The sequence below is a fragment of the Chrysoperla carnea genome, chromosome 1, assembly GCF_905475395.1.
Source record: "Chrysoperla carnea chromosome 1, inChrCarn1.1, whole genome shotgun sequence".
NCBI classification, from domain to species: Eukaryota; Metazoa; Arthropoda; class Insecta; order Neuroptera; family Chrysopidae; genus Chrysoperla; species Chrysoperla carnea.
The window spans coordinates 100643593-100663590 of NC_058337.1; the positions used below are offsets into that span (position 1 = coordinate 100643593).

At 29.0% G+C, this 19998-nt stretch overlaps 1 protein-coding gene across 5 annotated transcripts in view; it reads left to right on the forward strand.

Moving 5' to 3' along the window:
* Positions 1 to 19998, forward strand: part of LOC123290384 (2-oxoglutarate dehydrogenase, mitochondrial) — a 43713-nt gene that overhangs the window by 17035 nt on the left and 6680 nt on the right. For 2 of the 5 annotated variants that reach the window (XM_044870535.1, XM_044870539.1), the window contains exons 2-8: positions 1279 to 1496; positions 1917 to 2045; positions 8985 to 9182; positions 12497 to 12617; positions 17540 to 17798; positions 18778 to 19012; positions 19333 to 19912. In XM_044870535.1, the coding sequence (XP_044726470.1) occupies positions 1374 to 1496; positions 1917 to 2045; positions 8985 to 9182; positions 12497 to 12617; positions 17540 to 17798; positions 18778 to 19012; positions 19333 to 19912 (1645 nt within the window). In that variant the 5' untranslated portion in view covers positions 1279 to 1373. Of the gene's footprint in view, positions 1 to 1278; positions 1497 to 1916; positions 2046 to 8984; positions 9183 to 12496; positions 12618 to 16039; positions 16143 to 17143; positions 17150 to 17539; positions 17799 to 18777; positions 19013 to 19332; positions 19913 to 19998 lie in introns of all 5 variants that reach the window. The other 3 variants (XM_044870537.1, XM_044870540.1, XM_044870536.1) reach the window with 2 other exon arrangements.

Below are 19998 nucleotides of genomic sequence, written 5' to 3' on the forward strand. Positions count from 1 at the left end.
ATCTTAAAATGTGATATAGTGTACGTACATGCGTAATTTTCCATATAAATATTTACTATTTTTCAAATTGTCTCTGTACTTTTCAAAAGTAAAAAAATTTATTGTACAAATTAATTTTAAATATCACAAAAACAATATACCTTTTTATTTTTTATAAACAATTCAAGAATTGTTATTAATAACTATAATCCAAATAAAAAGTGTTAATGACAATGACGTCAAATCACCTGTCATTTGTTACAGTTTTAAACATGTTATGAATATTTATGTTCAAGATTATATCAAAGAAATTTCTATATCAGGTATTCAATTCAATATATTCATTAATTATCTTTATAAAAAAAACAAATTTAGGAAGCTTATTTTCATTTATTTTTAATTGTTGAGGTTGTCAGTTTTAATTTTTTTTACGAACAAACGCAATCAATGATTACATCAAGAACAATCTTTTTTTTTTTAAATAACAAAAGGTATCAGCTGTCAAAAGTACGTTTTAAACACAATAATGCAAAATTTCTACCAAATATATATTCTATAATCGATCTATAATCTTTTTGACCTGATGAAAGGTTCATTTTTTTACTACCGCGTCGCGGTGTTCAGTATCGGAATATCTTGAGCGACAACTCATTTATTTCCTTCGAGTGGAGGTCAGACCATCCCAAGTGATGATTTCTTTTGATAGAGAAACTTTTGTATTCACACAGAATATGTATTCCAGAGTACTTCATGACAATCTGCAAAGATCGTTATTCTCTGTGAGATTGATTTTGTGCATGTGCATATTGAGTTTACAAATAGCCTCAATTGATTTTTCTACAGCTGCAAATATTTTTCCTTGAAAAGCGTCTTATAAGAATCATTGCAAAGTCAATCTCTTTTTCCCATCGATTCCTGATTATTTGGGCTGCATTGTTACGTTTACCCAGATTTGTTAGTGATTCAAAGCACCCGAAAACAGTCTTGTAGTTTACTTTAGGTGATGGTTTTCAGATGCATATTTATTTACGAAGGCTGGCCTAGATTTTCGTTCTTGATTGCTCAGAGTTTATATTCCTGATTCTACTCCAGATTTGGTTTTGAATTCGCCCTAGTAGCAGATTGTATGTTAGCTGTCAACGTGATTTCCCATGACGTTATTTCCCATGACGATTTGTCGAATGTTTTTATTTCACATAAACACACTTTAATATTTAAATAAATTAAGCATGATTATTAATAATTAAAAATTAAATAATAATTACTCAAAGTAAAATTGATTTTTCATTTTTGTTTCAGTAACCAAATTAACACCTAAGAAGTAGTAAACCCTCACATTAATTTTATTAGTTATCTTCTACAAGTAGACAAAACGTCTTTAAAAACATAACAAAATGCACAGAGCAAGGTCGGTAGTACAGTGCAGTACAAGTCTGTGCCCCCATTTACTTGGGGGCACACGCTTTGCAGCATGGCTTGTTGCAAAGCCACAATTAGCATCAGTTGGACCACCACAGGTAATATATTTTCTTTTTTTTTCCTTGTTTGGATACTGCCATAGTTTGTTTTTTTCTAAGGAAAAGGAAAGTAACTAGAGAAAAAAAGAGCTGAAAATCAATTTTAATTCGTAGCTCAAATTTCTAAAGTTTCTTTACAACCAAAATTTCTCTACAACCATCCCTTTTCTACTCAAACGTCATTTGAGAAAACAATACTAGAAAACAAATATTTTTTTTAAATTGTCTATTGTCGTTTGGTATTTTTACAAGAATGTTTCGTTAAAGCTATGATAGTACGATTAAAACTAAGCTAGAAATACGATTCATTCCGGAGGCGGAGCAAGTAAAACTATACGAAATGAATTATTGAGTCAAGCATCTGAACTATTAATTTGTTAAAATATTTTATCATACTATATTTAATTGATTTGATTTTAGGTATCGAGTATTCGTCGATATAATGCGCCCCCACCAACAGCTTCAGAACCTTTTCTCAATGGAAGTTCAACGTCATATGTTGAAGATATGTACAATGCGTGGTTGCAGGATCCATCAAGTGTACATGCGGTATGAATACAAATTATATTATACTTAATCTAAATATTTATAGTAAAACTTCTTTAATCACATTTAAAATCAAGATATTTCTACTAATTTGTGCAATGGTCACCATTTTTACAACATTGAATAAATCCAAATACCAAATAGATAAACATTCGTGAAGAATTCGCCAAATGTCTTGTTAGGAACAAAATCCATTTGTCAACGAATATTCTCCGAAATTTCAACTATTTACAAAATTTCACTTATTTACTTTTCTTCTTGTCTTGCGGTAATTTATGCATTATTAAAAATTAACAGATGAGTTACTTTACCATATCTCTAACTGGCAACATATTTCGATCCCTTTAACGTTGTTATAATCGATTTTGACTATATTAATATATTTTGTAAAACGCGTATGTAAATTTCGATAAAACGATTTGGTTTAATTAAAATTTTAGAATTATTTTATTAAAATAATACGTATACTCCCAAATCCGTTAAAAAATGCGATAATCTACAAAAAATAACCTTTAAAAACTCGATTTCGATTGTGTACGATTGAATTTTAATATACCTACGTAGCCAACTACAAATATTTTAACGAATTTGTGAAGTAAACCAAGAGGACTGTTCACTTTGATTTATCGTAAAGGATTCTGGAGGAATAGCGAACGTTCGTGACAGCAAATGGCGAACAACCATCTACTTAGAATATATAGCGCGAATTACCCTGTATAAATAATTATCAACTGACTGATAAATGAGAACTCTAAGATATTTCGAAATATATATTCATACTGATGATGACTACTTAGTAGTCGAAATACGTATTTATAAAATACAAAAAACTGATCTAGGAAATTGGGGCAAAATTCGAAATTTATTACCAACTGTTAGTATGACATAATTGGCCATGTTCGACCAATTTACATAAATAAAATAAAGGCATTAACTATATCGTTTAATTTGTGTACCTTTGCTATATAGTCCAGTCGACAGGTTGGAAAAAGTGGGGTCGGGTGGAAAAAGTTCGGAAGTAAACTTTTTAATTTACCATCCCTGAACAACATACTTAAGTTTCATTAACTTCCGACATTTTTCTATCTGAAACTACCTGTCGACTGTACTAATATAAAAATGAGTATAAAAGAAGTTTTACTATAAAATAATTATTTCCGCTTTGAATTAAATAATAACCTAAATTTGCAATACAAAGTAGATATTTAAACAAACTTAGTAAAAAATAAAACAATATTATTTTTAGAAAGGTATTTTAAACCTTGTGTAATGTCATAACTACTTTAGTTATTATTTCAATGCAGGGAAAATTAGATTTTTTAGTATTCCGTAACAATAGAAATTCAAATTTAAATCATTTTGGAATCAAAATGAAGTACCTTTTTATAATCCCTTATTTAATTACACTGTAATACAAAATTTGATTTTTTTCCCATTCCGGGCAGAAAGTGTCAACTTTTGTCCCACTGTGCTAAACGAAATTGCCGCTGTCTGCCTCCGCCGAGCAGAAAAATAGTATACACACCAAGGAAGTAAGTGGAGAATGCCTCAGATATCATTTTTGTCACTCTCGGCATCACCTTGGGCGACAATAAACATGAGATCCGGGACATTCTTTACTGCTACTTATATGTGTAATATACTATTTTTTTGTCAAGAAAATGTCTTTACTTTTCAAAAGATTTGACGTGATTAATCCGAATTTGAACTGAAAATTGCTCTCTCACCACCTTTTCGAGAAATTCGACATTTAATATGGGAAATATCATTTTCACTATATTTGAAGTCAATAAAAAATATTATAAAGAACGTGTCCATAAAAAGTCTGTACAACGCTGCTCCGTTCAAGTAACATCCCGAGTTTTAATTAAATTAAGAAAAAAAATGTACCAACTAAGAATTTTGGGGAAACATTAACCGTTAAGAAAAAAAATTATATTCAATCAGGTAGCTAAAAATAGAAAAGTACTGTTTTTAGGCATAGTCAAAAAACATTCTTTTTTACAAAACAGGGGGCTGAAATAAGAGGCTTGATTTCGATTGAATCAGATTTGTGTGCGTGCAGTCACCAATTCAGAAAGAATAGTAGCTTAAATTCAAAACTGTACAGTTCATCATAATTTTCTTCAAACAACAGAACTAACACAATATTACTGCAAACAAAAACTTTCACTGAACACGGAACCTTTGAATATATTGCTTAGATTCAGAACTGTTTGATTTTAAAATAATTAAAAAGTTAACCTTACAGCATTTAGGTCATTAACACTTTTATTTTTCCGTTGTATGTTTATATTATTTTTTTAACAAAATATTAATTATTTTATATTATTAAGTATGTGAAAAGAAAATTTATAATTTATAAAATGTCAAAAGCGTCGTTGTTCGTACAAAGTCCACGCTATTAAAATGTTAATCAACTTTTTTTAAATTTAATATTAATTTTATTCAACAAAAACTAATTTTATTTTCTTTATTTTTCCAAATGATTCATATTTATATAATATACAATATGCTACAAGGTAGAAGAACTTGTCTAGTTTATTGGGATAGTACGAATCAACTTACAATTGACCTAGGTCGTAAATAAAGAGGCCTCTTTTTAGGTAACTTACTAGGAGGGGTAAAATATATGATATAGTTCAAATTTAACAAATTATTCATCATTTTAGTGGAGCTTTGAAACTTTCTACTATAATCTTACATAAACTTAGATAACCAAAGCTTAACTATTGTAGTATAATTCACAGCCTAGCCTGAATGTATTATTACAGAATTAAATTATTTCGAATCTGTGTGCAATGAATGCTCTATTTTTAAGGATTAATCATGAATTTTACAACAAGCTAAAGAAAAAATAAAATTATCAAAATTTTGTTAATTATGATTAGAAATGTCTAGAAGATTTATTGTTATCATTTATGACGTTGTGTCACACAACTCATAAATAATTTTTAAAATTATATTATTACGTATAAAGTACGCCTCTCTATAATGACAGGTTTGTACTCTAAATTTTTGGAGGTCTATCTCATGAAGGTTATAGAACAGGAGAAAGATCGCTATGTACTAAAGCATTAGCGTACCTGTCCCTAAAAATTTGTAGCATTTATAGTTCATTTTTAAGCCACCAGCCGCCCTGTCATCAAGAAGTAGTATCTGTGAAGTTAGCTGTTGTTGTTAGCATAATGTACAAATTGATATATCATTTGAAATTAGCGCACAACAGCCCGCTTTTATTGATACTACGTATTGATCGCAGCGCCTCACTTATTTTATCCATATTTCGGGGACAATATTTTCTATAGCGATCGTTCTCCTGCCTATATGCTTCATGGTCTATCTAATAGGGGCCATCTATAAATTATGTCACACAAATTTTATGATTTTCTGAAACAAACACGCCTCTATTTTTGTCACAAGTTGTCATTTTTGTAAAACTCCCTCCCCCTAATTTGTGAAACCCCTCCCCTTAACGTATGACGTAATTTATGGATGGTCCCATACTACACGATAAATAATTAAAAAATTTGTTCTTCACTGGCAGCCGTTCTAGTTCTTATCTTCCTAAATCTTCGAAGTCTCGAAGGACCACCAATTGAGGGTCGAATATAGATAAAAACCATCCTCGAAACAGGTTGCATATCGTGCAAAAAAGAGCTCAATTGATGCAGTCATTTTTGAGTCCATGAGCAATACACAAACGAATATAACATTTTTATACTCACACAACCTAAGGCCGTATAAGGAGCGTTTTACTGTACATTGATTTTAACAATTGTTACGCATGCCCAGAATTATTTTCTTTCTGTCAATGGCAAAGTATCATTTTTCCAAAAACAACAATATCGTTTTTAAAAGACTTTAAATCAAAAATTGTGAGTTTCAAATTTCTGGAAATATTATTTTTGAGATATTTCGGTCGTGAAAACTAATACGTTGACTCTGGTTGAAAAGAATGACGTGTGTAACAATTGTCAAAATCGATTTACAAGAAAACGCCTCGAAACGATCACAAGTTGTATGAGCAATATTTTTTACCTTTCCCCCCTGCATCATTTTAACATACTTTTGCAGGAGTGTATCAAGTCGGTACATTTTTTTGTGGCATGCAAATAAAAAAATTAACTTTCTCATTACACTCCTGGCTTAAAATTTATTTACTTTTCTTATCTTACTTAATTCAATATTGATAATTAAATAAAATTTTTTTTCTCAAATGCAACTTTTAATTTTTAAATAATTTATTTGTGTGTGTTTCAAATTTCATTTAAATTTTGATTCTTTGAAATGAGTGGATTTGTCATTCTTAATAGATACATCGCGTCAATTATTTTGGACTTTAAATTCATTGATGCAATTTATTTGATTTGCGATGTGATGAAATTTATGTTGCCGGGGGGGATTTAAGAATTTATACTCGAGTATTATGATAAATCATTCTTGATCAACAGTTGTACTTTGATTAAAGATGACAAAAATTTATGTGTAAACACAGCAATTATAAATATTTAAATTCCATTTTTTTCTGACGGGTCCTTGAGAAGTAAACTTTTGTAGCTTAAAAAATTATGTACAATATGATATTAAATATTGTTAAAAATTATATTTACGTTTGAGACCTTGGTCTATCTATTAAAAAGAATTTTTTGGAAGCTAAAGTTTGTAGAATTTTTGATATACCCTTGATTTCCAGAGTTATTGAACAATGATAATATGGGGTCTTAGAGCCATATATTTTTTTCATAAAAATTAATTACATCTCGTAAACCACCCGGTAAAAAAATCTGATTTCTTTTCTATGGATTAATTTAAATAATATATTTTTTTAAATTCTCATTTAAATTTGAGATATGCTAGGCCAAAATCTACACATTTCGGGCGTCACAACAGCCGTAAATATGAGTTGAAATAATACCCGAAACGCTGGAATGACCCATAAATTTTTTATTTATTGGAATTTAAACTGCTGCGTGAGAATTATAAATTAAGTCCACGTCAACTGATACGGCAAATGTCAAGTAGAATGAAATTGTTTTTCATTGTTTATAAAAATTAAAAAACAAACTATGAATTATAATAAAAAATAAGGTCATGCAGGTCTTAAATAATTATTTCAAAAGAAATTTTTTAAGTTGAGATAAAAAAATTATAAGGTGTATTTTTTAAAACTATATTTTAAAAGCCGTAACTAAAAGTTTAGATCTAGTATGAATTTTTGCAAGTTAACGTTCGCGGAATAAACCATTTTGGTGAGAGTTTCTAAATACTAAGTACAGAGAGAAAAATAGTAAGGTCATATTATGGAGAGTAGAAGTTCGGAGTACAGTCTCATGAAAAATGTCCACAAAATAACATTAAATAAAGTGACCAAAATAGTCCTCGTTTAGCGGATGGTATAATCTAAACTGAAATGTATGTATGGTCCACAGGTACAGCAACGCTATCTTTATTTAATGTTACTTGAGAAAGACAGTGCGCTCCTTATCTCTAGCCTCCATGGGTCCAATCAATAGATTTATCTGTTTATCCTGTATATAACTGGTGATTATAAAAGGTAGTCAAACAAAATTTACTAAAATACGCTATTTCAATTCCATAGAAATAAAATAAACATTTAAAAAACTGTTAGCTTATGCCAACATATCATTTTTGTGATTTTTTGAAATTTTTGACAAATATTTTATTATAAAAATGGTTTTATTGCATATACTTTTTACACTATTTACTCGGTTTTTATATTTATTCGTTGTAAGTAGAAAAGAAAGAATAGTGCTACTTAATGTCTTAAAAATTGGTTTGCGGCTGATATAAGCTAATATTTTTTTAATGTTATTTTGTTTTATTGAATTTTGGTTTCTGTGAAAAATAAAGAAATAAATCTATAGTTTGATATAAATAAGCTAAGCATTTTCATTTTAGACAGAGAGTAAAAGAATATAAAAAAGGTACTAAATGTCGACCAAACCATAACCTTAATTACTTTCTCTATTTAATGCATCTAAGGTCTTCTTTATATTCAGAAGTTACAAAGAAAGTGTTACATAAATTACGACCTCTAAATGTATTAAAAAAATCGTATGTCAAGGTTTGCAATAAATCGATGTTCGGGAAAATTTTAACGGTAATTGAGGGTTGCTCTCAAAACAGTTGAGCTAAGCCTCTCCCGCTCTGATTAAAAAACAGATGCTGTAAACTGTTTTTGGCTTTACGACAAAAAAATATTTAATGCTTTTTCTTCGCCTGAGATTGACGATTGCATCATTAAACCGAAAAAAAAATGTTATATACAACTTCAATTTGATTGATTTGTTCTGAAGCAATCCTCTACCAACCACTGAAATTTCAGTTTAACGTAAACTCTCTATTTTTCAATGAAAACCGAAGTATTTGTTCATAAGAAAAAGGTAGAAATTGTGATAAATAGGAGTTTCACTCTTCGATTTTATTTTATTCATACATTAAAAAAATTTTACAGTGCCTCAAATACGTATTATAAGGTATTCTAAACAGCTCTTCTGCTACAGCAATAATGAAATATTTAATAAATTTTCGTAAAACACTCACCATGCCGGGTAATCACAGCAAGTTTCTCTAGCCACTCTATACAAAATGTATCAGAGATTCAAAAATGAGTTCAATTTTTATTACAATTGATTCTCTGTTTTGTATTTATTTATTTTAAGATTATTTTTTTGTTTACAATATTTTTAATAAATTTTTTGATAAAGAAATTAGTATGTTTAATGCATCCAAATAATACGATGCCATTGAGAAAACCTAACGCTCTCCATTTATAAACATAAATCATAATGGCTAAAAATTTCATTCAAAATTTTATAAATAGATATTTTAAAAATCAAATTAATTTAATAAAAGTTAGTGTTGTAGATTTTAATTAAAAAAAGATAACTAATTTTAATTTTTTTTTTTTTTTAACAGTCTTGGGATTCATTCTTCAGACATTCAGGTTCCGGTTATCAAGCACCACCAAGTTTAGTGCCAACTCGTGAAAATGAAATTCCAATTTCAGCATTGGTTCCACAATTGGCTGGTGCTGGTATTGCAGCTGGTAGTTCTGTATCAGAAAAAATTATTGATGATCATTTAAATGTGCAAGCTATCATCAGAAGTTATCAAGTAATTATGGTTTTTCTTAATATTTATTTTTGTTTTAAATTGTATAATTAGTATAGAAAAATTGAGAATGAATTCAAGCATCCAAAAAAAGTTTACGTCTGTCACAAACTGTCCGTAAATACCGTAAGAAGTATTAAAAAGTTGATTTAGTAGCCGAGACCGAACATACTTTATTTGCTAATTTGAAATCAGCAATTGTTTATAACAATTGAACGATCAAAGATAAAGGTCGCAACTAATGTTTAACTTTAGTTTTATAATAAATATCTATAAGACGGTATAATTCGAATTTAATAATCAAAAATTTGCTACTACTTTTTCTGGATGTTACTATTTTCACTTAATTTTACTCTACTAAATTTTTTGAGTACTTTTTACTGGATACTTTTTAAAAAAAGGGAAAAATTTTAAACTATTAGACACTAATTTTTTGGTGCTTCGTTTACTTTTTATTTAACTGGAGTTTTAAAAGTAAATCTAATGGTTTTCGTTATAACCACTATTTGAACATTTTTTTATACTCTATGTCAAAATCAGAAATTGATGTTACAACTATTAAGGAAAAATCGAAAATTTAATATCATGTCAATAGAGGATAATCCTGATGTCGAATTGACCATGTAAAACTAGACTTGATAATTTTTTTTAAAAATAGATTTGAAAATTTTAAAATGAAATTAAAATTGATTAAAAAAAGAAGAAGTTATAAGCAATCAAAGATTGCATTCAAAGGTTTTCATTTCCTTTTAGCAAAACAAAGTTTTATGTAATCTCTATGACGATACCCACGTATGACGTCACTAGTGGGTGGGTATCTTCTTCTTTGTTTAATTGGGAATTTTAAACGTTCATATCTTGCATACTAGTAAAAAATTTAGTCCGATCCAATAACTGACTAAATGTTTTCTTCATTTAATTAAATAATTAAAAGCTAAAAATTTTCTTTTTCGCAATATTGACACTGAGTTTAAACAAATGTTAAAATGCTACTTTTGTTAGCTTTGATCAAAATCATTGAATCCTTTGACGAAAGGCTTCACAAAAGCATTGTATAAAATTTTTCTGTAAAATTGGCCCAATAATTCTTTATAAGGCATGTGATTCTAAATAAAATTTACCATTGGCTCTACGGAAAACTATTGTAACTTGAAAATTGAATAAATAAAATAGATTATCTTATAAAGAATGATCAGGTCAATTGATAGTACTCTTATTTTACATTGCTTTTGTCTCGAGTCGTTCAAAAACAGTTTTCGAAACTCCAACATACTTTTTTTTTAAATTAACCTTTAATTAATTATATTGATGAATCTTATGATTTTTTTAAATATAAATCTGAAACTATTTTTAACATGCATCCATCCATTTAGGGCTTCGTAGAATCTATTTTATATTTGTGTTTATAAAGAAATTTCGCATGCATTAATATTTTTTTTTCAATAACAAAGACTTTATCCAGAGTGTTTAAAAAACGAATAATTAAATAATGTGCATTGATGATGGATAAATCACAATTCATCATATTTTGAAACAATTATAGCAAAACCTAAAGGAAAGTTGTGAATGAGAATCCCTACGAATGAATTTATGCTCATCTCACTTTGCCAACTCATACAAACTATACATCTGTAAACTATTTATTTAGTCTCCAACACAAAAAAGCGGTGTTATAAGTTTGATCGCTATGTTATCTGTCTGTCTGTCTGTGGTATCCTAGCTACTAAACGAATGAACCGATTTTTATTTATTTTTTTTTTGAAAAGTAATTTTGTGGAAAGTGTTTTTTCAAGAAATCGTCTGTTTCAAGAAAATCGATTCAATTTGGAGAGAGATACAAGGAAAAAAGCCACATTTTTCGGGAGTTTTTTAATTTTGTAAATTTTACTTGTTTTTATTTATGTCGTTAGAGGCCGTTTTTAAACTTGAAGTGGGAAACTTTTCTAGAAAAACCACAAAGATTTGATTTTAGATCGTTCTTTTAATTAAGATCGAATCTTATTATATTATCACCACCTGAAGAAAACTGATTTTAGAATTATTTATTTTACAATCCCATTAAGAAACAGAATTATATAATTAAAATTTCTACGGATTCCTAAATGAATGTTTGTCATGTATATGCAATCATTGAATAAACTTTTTTCCTGTCAGTAATTTTTATTGTTCAGGAAAAAGGTTTATTGGTTTTACAAAAATATTACTGCTTCATATTGATATTATTCCCAAAGTCCTGACCATAAAAGAAGAATTAATAATTATTTTTAATCATTTACAATAAACAGAGTATCTCTATTTTACAATATTTTTATATAAAGTTTTATTGCCTTGGAAACTTACACGCTCACTTTACTTAAATTTGTCGATTTTGTCATTCATTTTTTTCGACAAATGATCAATGAATATTATTCGGTTTTGATCGTATTTACCACCACATAAAAAATGCGATTTCGATCGACAACCATATTAACAAGATTTAATTTGGTATGAGTTGTCTTTCCAGGATTTGATGGTTATACAGAAAATAATCGTCCTGGCATATTCGATGAAGGACTAAAATTATATTCCTGAAAACGTTTATAAAAAATATTTCAATGTAAATAGTCAATCCGCACGTATTTTCCCCAAACATCTCCCGCATTATTATACCATCTTTTTAGTCAGTAGGTCGTCAGGATATGTATGTAAAAATAAAAAGCTTGTTCGCACACATTTGCATGAAAACGCTTATATACACTCTGTGTCACAAAAAATGCTCGTGTTTTATCATTCTAAGTGATATAGCTATAACATATGTGAATTACATGTACTGTTATAGTAATGTCACTTGGAATGGTTCAACTTTTGCGTTTATTTTGACATAGAGTGTACATACCGCGAAAATTTCAAAACAAAAGTAGAAAGTGACAAATTTAAGTAACATGAAAATGAAAGTTTTTCATTTGTCAGGATGTAACTTTATATAAAATTTATTTCATTGTAAAAGAAATAAATAAAATATGTTGTAGAGAGAGAAAGAAATTTTCATTCATTTGAAAATGCATGTAATATTTTTTATTTTTGTTTTGTTTTGTGTTTTCCAAAATTTCATTTTTATTTTTTCGTTTTTCTATTAATTCATTTTCTAAAACAAAAATCATGCATGTATAAAGAAAAATCGTCGATTATTTTAACAAGGGTATCACACATCGGAATCCATACATTGACGTTGCTTTTATATTTAAAAATGTGATATCATTGTTAAACCAAAAAAAAAAAAATTAAGACATCAAATCAGAATTTTTGTTACTGATGTATTTTGTTGCCTATGCCTAAAGCAACGTGGCCACTTGGTGGCAGAATTGGACCCGTTGGGAATCATGTATGCTGATCTTCATGGATCGTTCAAGGATCGTAAGGGGCATCCTCACGAACGTGTTGTTCGACAATATATGTTAGGTACTAGTCATCAAAATAAAATTATTCATCAATTTCAAAACAAAAACTAAATCAAAATACAGATTGAGACATTATTTATATGTGGAAGGATATAATCGAATAGAAAAATCATACAATTAAAGAACAAATCATGCACATCTAAAATTGCTTATTAACCTAAATTACGCTACTGGGTAATATTATTAATAGTGGGTTTTTAAACGCTTTCTAGGTTAGCATAAACTTAGAATAAATAATTTCAAGTATACCTAAAATAGTTAAGGTTATACGACCATCGACGTGAAATTCGTTACATGTGATAAAGCCACAGTTACAACGGAGTAAATTTTTTAAGGTAGAGCGATGTTTTTAAAAACAAATTGATTACTGGAACAAACCTTATGTCGAAATAAAGTTTAGATATTCGTATTTCTATAAAATCATTTGCAGATGTACGAAATTTCAGAATAGGTTGTAATTAATGAATGTAAAATCAGGGTCGACTAACTAATTTTTTTGATAATGAACCGATTTTGGTCTAACATGGCATTCGAATTCAACGACCTCAAAGCCCCCAGAATGGTATTTTCATCGTCATTTATTTTTTTCAATACGTTTCGGGAATTCTGGAGCATAAAAGTCGAATTCCCAAAAAGGGAGTGGGTAAGGGTCACAATCTAATTTAAGAGGCTTTCTAAATGCAATTCCATGCTAGATCAAAATCGGTTTACTATCAAATAAGTTAGTTTTAAAAACCTTCATTGACTGCTCTAATAATCTACAACGGTTGATCAACAAAAGTGTAAGTTTTTAAAATTTTTATCCATACCATTTGTAATTAATTTCAAAACTTTTATTTCATACGAGATATCTATTTGGCCACAATTACGAATTGCTTTAGTAACTGTATAGCCATTTAAATTTAAAACATGCTAAATGAAAAAAAAAATTTTTAAAGATCAAAAAATTTAATTTGTTCGATACGGCTTTTAATTGCTAACATCGCTGGATTTACGGGGGAAAGTTTTCACCAAAAATTTGAAGAATTATGGATTTTTGTAATTCTTGATGAAGACTCCCCTGGCACAATGTCCTAAAGATACGCGTGTGGATTCATAATACACACTTTCGGAAAATCACTGGAACACTTTTATTTTAAGACTGAGTCCGTGGAAACTTTTTATCTACTCATAAAAATTTCACAAATTTTTACAGAAAATAGATTATGCCAATCAGTATTAGTCTAAGAGCCGATATAAGATCGACCTTCACCCATCTAATAACCAGATGATAGCTTGACTATTTGTAATTAAATCAATTTTAATCAATTTTTTCCATGGAGAGTTTTTTGCAGGCAAGTCTGTACCATTATTTTCGCAATTAAATTATCTTTCTTTTGATACCAATTTCGATTGGTTTACAGATCGGTATTAGATCTGTTCATATCGTATGGACAGGTAAGTTAATATAGGTAACTACACCGATGTGTTAACCAAACGAAATTGGTATCAGAAGAAAGATAATTTAATTACGAAAAAATGGCATAGGCGTGTTTATCAATCAATAAAACTCATAAAAAATATATCTCATCTGGTTATCAGATGAGTGAAGATCGACCTTATACCATCTCCTGTACTATACGAAAAATAATATATTTTCCTAAAAGAGCGACCATGCTATTATCTATGAAATACTGCGATTATTACAAAAATTCCCCTTAAATCCTACGTAATCAATTTATTCTAAGTTTATAATTTTACTAACTTTCAATAATAAATTATTTACTATCTAAAATGTTATTATTGGTGTTTTTTTGAACTTGATACAAATACTTGTTTAAATTGTTCAAATTTTTGGAAACTGAGATTGTATTGCATGGTTGGTTTATTTATCTGTGGGGCACTATTTTTATTATTCTCGCATACACACCACTTGTTAGTTTCAGAAGGTAGTTAGTTTAATCGTTGCGCTGCACTAATAATGTAAGCTACATTTGGGTTATTTTATATTGTTCAGTAATTTTACACAATTATATGCCGCGTGCAAAGCAATCTTATTTATATTTATAAATTTTTGTTTGAATTTTATAATTTTATTTCCTAACAGGAATATCATTTACTTTTTGAATTTTAATTTTATGTTTTCTTCTTCACAGGATGTTTGCTACGGTGATGTCAACCATCGGAGAGCTTATGCAGGCTGTCAATCAATACTCACTATTTGAATTTAATGTACCCAAAAATTCAACATTCAATACAGTCAAAATCTCGCATTGTCTAAGTCTTATAATTAATATTTCTCTGCAAATAACTAAGTCGTTATTTTTTAGTTGGGTAAATTTGCGTGATTTTGAAGATAAATTCGTAAAATTATCAGAAATGTATCTCTAATTCTATTTATCGGATTGAGACGAATAAAAAAAATAATTGTTTGTTATGAATTTCTGCATCGACCTTGTCTTGCTATTGAACCCTGAACATAACAAAAAACCTCAATATCTAAAGAAAACCGTATTTACTTCATATTTTCAACTGTCTCTCATAACTTTTCGAAAAATTAAGGAATTAATTTTAAATTCCTTTTCTGGAAAAAGATGTTACTTATTATTATAAAAAAGTGTGGTAAATTTTAACCCGAGACATAACTTCAATTTTGAAAAAAACAAATTTTTCTGAAAAATTTCCTGCATTGCGTGCACCATTGCGAAAGAAAACTATGAACGAACTATTTTCTTCGAGCTTGATTATTTATGATTGTCATTATAACATGTTTTTATGTGCTAAATTCTTCTTTATACTTGAACAGAATCTACGATGTCAAATATAAACTCTATGTTTTGCAGAAATTTCTTGTTGTGAAAACGGTTTATCGTAAAATATTGGATAGCAGACTCTAAACATCGTACACAGTCGACATTCGAATTAGCCAGAACAACCATGTTTTGAGTTTAATAGAATAAACACATCCGGCAGTTCTTTTTCGATCATCACCGTACGCTTCATTTTCTCTTTTTTTGCCTGGCAAGGTGTGTTGCTGCTTGAATCTTTAATCAAGATTAATATTGAACTGGAACTTTAAGACTATTTCGGACTTTTAATCTATTCTGATACGTTTTGAATGGGGTTTTAACTAAATAATCTATGGACGTCTGTATCTGTTTCTTCAAGATTGACATCGCCGTACCAAATATCCTTTATTAGTTTTTTGCTTGGTTTGAAATAAAAATGACGGTAATTTAAAAAGTAACATAAAGAGGAAGTTCCCGAATAAATATTTCAGCTGCAATTTAAGAAAATAGTTACTAGATCTTATGTTAATAGAATAATTTACAGGTTCCTCTCATTATTGTAAAAAATTACCTTTCTTCTTTTATGGTATATGGTTTTTATTTCTGAATTTTTCTAACTGTTTGGCTCCAACATTCGCTATGTGTATATATATAGATTCGCGGTCATCATATAGCCAAATTGGATCCATTGGGTATCAATGCTGCTGATTTGGATGACAGGACTCCTCAGGAGCTTCTCTACTCACAACACAGTTTTGGTAAGCATATCAATTACAATCGAAACAAACATCTCACACATACAACATAGTTATACAATACAATTTTCGAACATCACATTTTTCTTTTGGTTTTTCTTGAAATCTATTTTATTATTTTATTATTGGCAAAAATTTCTTGAATTATACACTAAATCTATTTTTTTTTTAAGCATTTAATAATAATTTGGTTTAAAAATAGTAATGGATGGCGAAAACTTAAATTTTTTTAACCTAATCTTCTTTAGCCAATTAAAAAGAATGACTCTAGGAAACTAAAGGAAACTAAAAAATTTTCACATCATACAGAACCGTGTCTGGATGTAGCTCATTAACATATTCTCAAAGTATTGTCATAAGCGCGTATCAATTGTTGTTATTATGATTAATAATACGAAATAACAGATAAATACGAAACTATTCCAAAATTTTCCAGCATTTATTGGAAACTTAAAAATATTTTTATTGGAATAGAGTACACGTATATTGTGATTTTCAATGAAACACAGTGTTAGATAAATTGCGCCCACATCTCTCGGTTGGATCACCAAACCATAAAATTTCGAATTCAATGACCCGATGTGGGCTCCTTGGCATGGTCCTTTGATGTGAAAAACAATTTGAGATTAACAATTTCTCAAATTTCATTCATAAATAACGTAATAAAATACAAAATGATGGTGTTCGTTGTCTATTATTATTATTAATAACCGGTCGAATGTATCAGACTTTATTTGAATATCAATTCTGCTGTGAATTATTCGCCAGCTTATCATCTATCAAAATTCTTCAAATGCAGCTGATTTTTTGAGCTTTCATTGATTTTCAACCGTGAATATGTGGCTAAAGACAACTTAAATTGCATTTTGAAAATAAAAACAATACAAAAAAACTTTGACAACATTTCCTCAAACATACATTTCAATATAACTAATGCATGATTTTTTAATTTCAATGCATTTTTCCAATTTTCTTGTGATATCTTGTGTGAGTGATGAAAATAGGTCTAGGTAATTTCAAAACTTTAAATAATTTATGCTTGAAATAAATTTTTTTTTTAATTTTTGTTAATTTTATTATTGTATAAAAATTTTAAGGTAGGTAATGTAAAAAATTTTCAAGGAAATTAGTCTTTAGAAAAATTTGCATGATAATTTTCTATTTATATTTTGGTTGTGGAAAAAGCACTATTACCCGAAGCTTAATTTTTTTTCTGTTGCTAAAATAGAACAAATCTACTTTCTAAAAATTTCTTCCTATGCAAAAATAAAAATGTTTCAATCTATATACTGATTTTTTTTTATCATTTTATTTTTAAATTAATTATTTAAATATCGCTAAATTAGATTCTACAATTTTTATAAAAAAAATTGTTGCTATAATTTAATAATAATTAACAGAGGATTCGGACATGGATCGAATTTTCAAGTTACCCACAACAACATTCATCGGCGGTGATAAAGAAAAAGCTTTACCTTTACGAGAAATTTTAAGTCGTTTAGAAACAGCATACTGCCGTCATATTGGTGTTGAGTTCATGTTTATTAATTCATTGGAACAATGTAACTGGATTCGTCAAAAATTGGAAACACCCGGTATTATGGAAATCAGCAACGATCAAAAGCGTTTAATTTTGGCTCGATTAACTAGAGCCACAGGGTAAAATACATGTATTTTTTATTGATCCAGGAAAATAAATAAAAACAAGTGAAAACAAACAATTGACTGAGTTTATTGTTGAAATACCATGCATAGTCAGTGTTGATTTCTTTATCACATAACACATGTATAGACAGTATGTATAAAATGTATAGACAGTGTCATACATTGCGCACTCATTTGTTTTTTTGACGTCACGTAAATAACAAAAGATATTCACTTTTAAACAAACACACATACAACATACAAATACTATAAAATTTGCACCTAATTATCGCCCTCGTGGGTAAACAGTGATGTTTACAAAAAAATGTTTCAAACAAAAGTTTTTTATTTTTTTATAAGGAACATTTTTTACATTTAAACTTTTGTTCTATCTCTAACGGTTTACAAAATGGGTCCTACGGACCCAAGATCCAATTGACCTATGATGCTCATTTACGAACTTAGCCTCACTTTTTACGTCCTGAGTAAGCTGTAAAAATTTCAGCTCGATATCTTTTTTCGTTTTTGAGTTATCGTGACCACAGACGGACGGACGGACGGACAACCGGAAATGGACTAATTAGGTGTTTTTATGAACAGCTATGACAAAATTTTTTTCCTAGCATCATTATTTTTAAGCGTTACAAACTTGGGACTAAACTTAATATACTATGTATATTTCATATATGCATGGTATAAATATATTAAATGAAATAGTTTAAATATTTAGAGATAATGTTTTACGCAAATATCAGTCGCAATGTACGAGTATGATATCCACTGTGACTTAAGAATTTTATTAGGAGTTAAATTTTTGGAATTTTAGCTTAGTTTTCAAGAATTGAAGACTGAAAATAAAATAAATATTAAAAGCTTTGTCAAAATTTTCAACATCTGGTAAATTCTTTCAATGTTAAATATATATTTTCATGGATTGTAATTTAAAAATGTTTTAAAATTTGTTCTGAAATGAATAATTTCAATTCTATTTTAGTTTTGAAGGATTCTTAGCCCGTAAATGGTCCAGTGAAAAACGTTTCGGTTTAGAAGGTTGTGAAATTTTAATTCCTGCTATGAAACAGGTTATTGACAAGAGCACGGAATTGGGTGTGGAGAGTGTTGTTATGGGTATGCCACATCGTGGACGATTGAATGTTTTAGCCAATGTTTGTAGAAAACCTTTACATCAACTTTTCACTCAATTTGCTGGTTTGGAAGCTGCTGATGATGTAAGTTTGATTCAATAATACACTAAAAATGCAGAGAAGCTAAATAATTATATGTTATTACCAAAATAAATATCGATAAATAAATCATATCGAGTCAGTTTTTTAATTGGTTTTGGAATTTGCAATTAACTCCTTTTTTACAAACTTTCGGAATAAAGTGTCGATTGCACGTAATGATATATACGGACGGGCAACGGGACTCGAAATAAGGCCGCAAAAATATTCAAATTTGCGCAATCCTTATTCTAATTAAATTTTTTTTTAAATCTTTTTTTTATTAGAATATTATAAAAATTAATAATAATTCAAATATTTCTTAGGGTTCTGGTGATGTCAAATATCATCTTGGCACATACATTGAACGTTTAAATCGTGTGACAAACAAAAATATTCGGTTAGCTGTTGTAGCTAATCCATCACATTTGGAAGCTGTTGATCCAGTTGTACAAGGCAAAACACGTGCTGAACAATTTTACCGTGGTGATGGTGAAGGCAAAAAAGTCATGTCTATTCTTTTGCACGGTGACGCTGCATTTTGTGGCCAAGGTGTTGTTTTTGAAACAATGCACTTGTCAGACTTACCAGACTATACAACTCATGGTACAGTCCACATTGTTGCTAATAATCAAATTGGTTTCACAACTGATCCACGGCATTCAAGATCATCACCATACTGTACTGACGTTGCACGTGTTGTAAACGCTCCCATCTTTCATGTTAACGGTGACGATCCCGAAGCTGTTATGCATGTGTGCAACATCGCTGCTGAATGGCGTGCCACGTTCCATAAAGATGTTGTTATTGATATTGTATCCTATCGACGTAATGGACACAACGAAATTGATGAACCGATGTTCACACAACCGCTGATGTACAGGCGAATCAAGGAAACCCCACCAGGTAATTATTACGAATAAACAATTATTCCTTAAAAACAAACAAAAAATTAAATGTTTTCTCTTTGTAATATTATTGTAGATTAATTT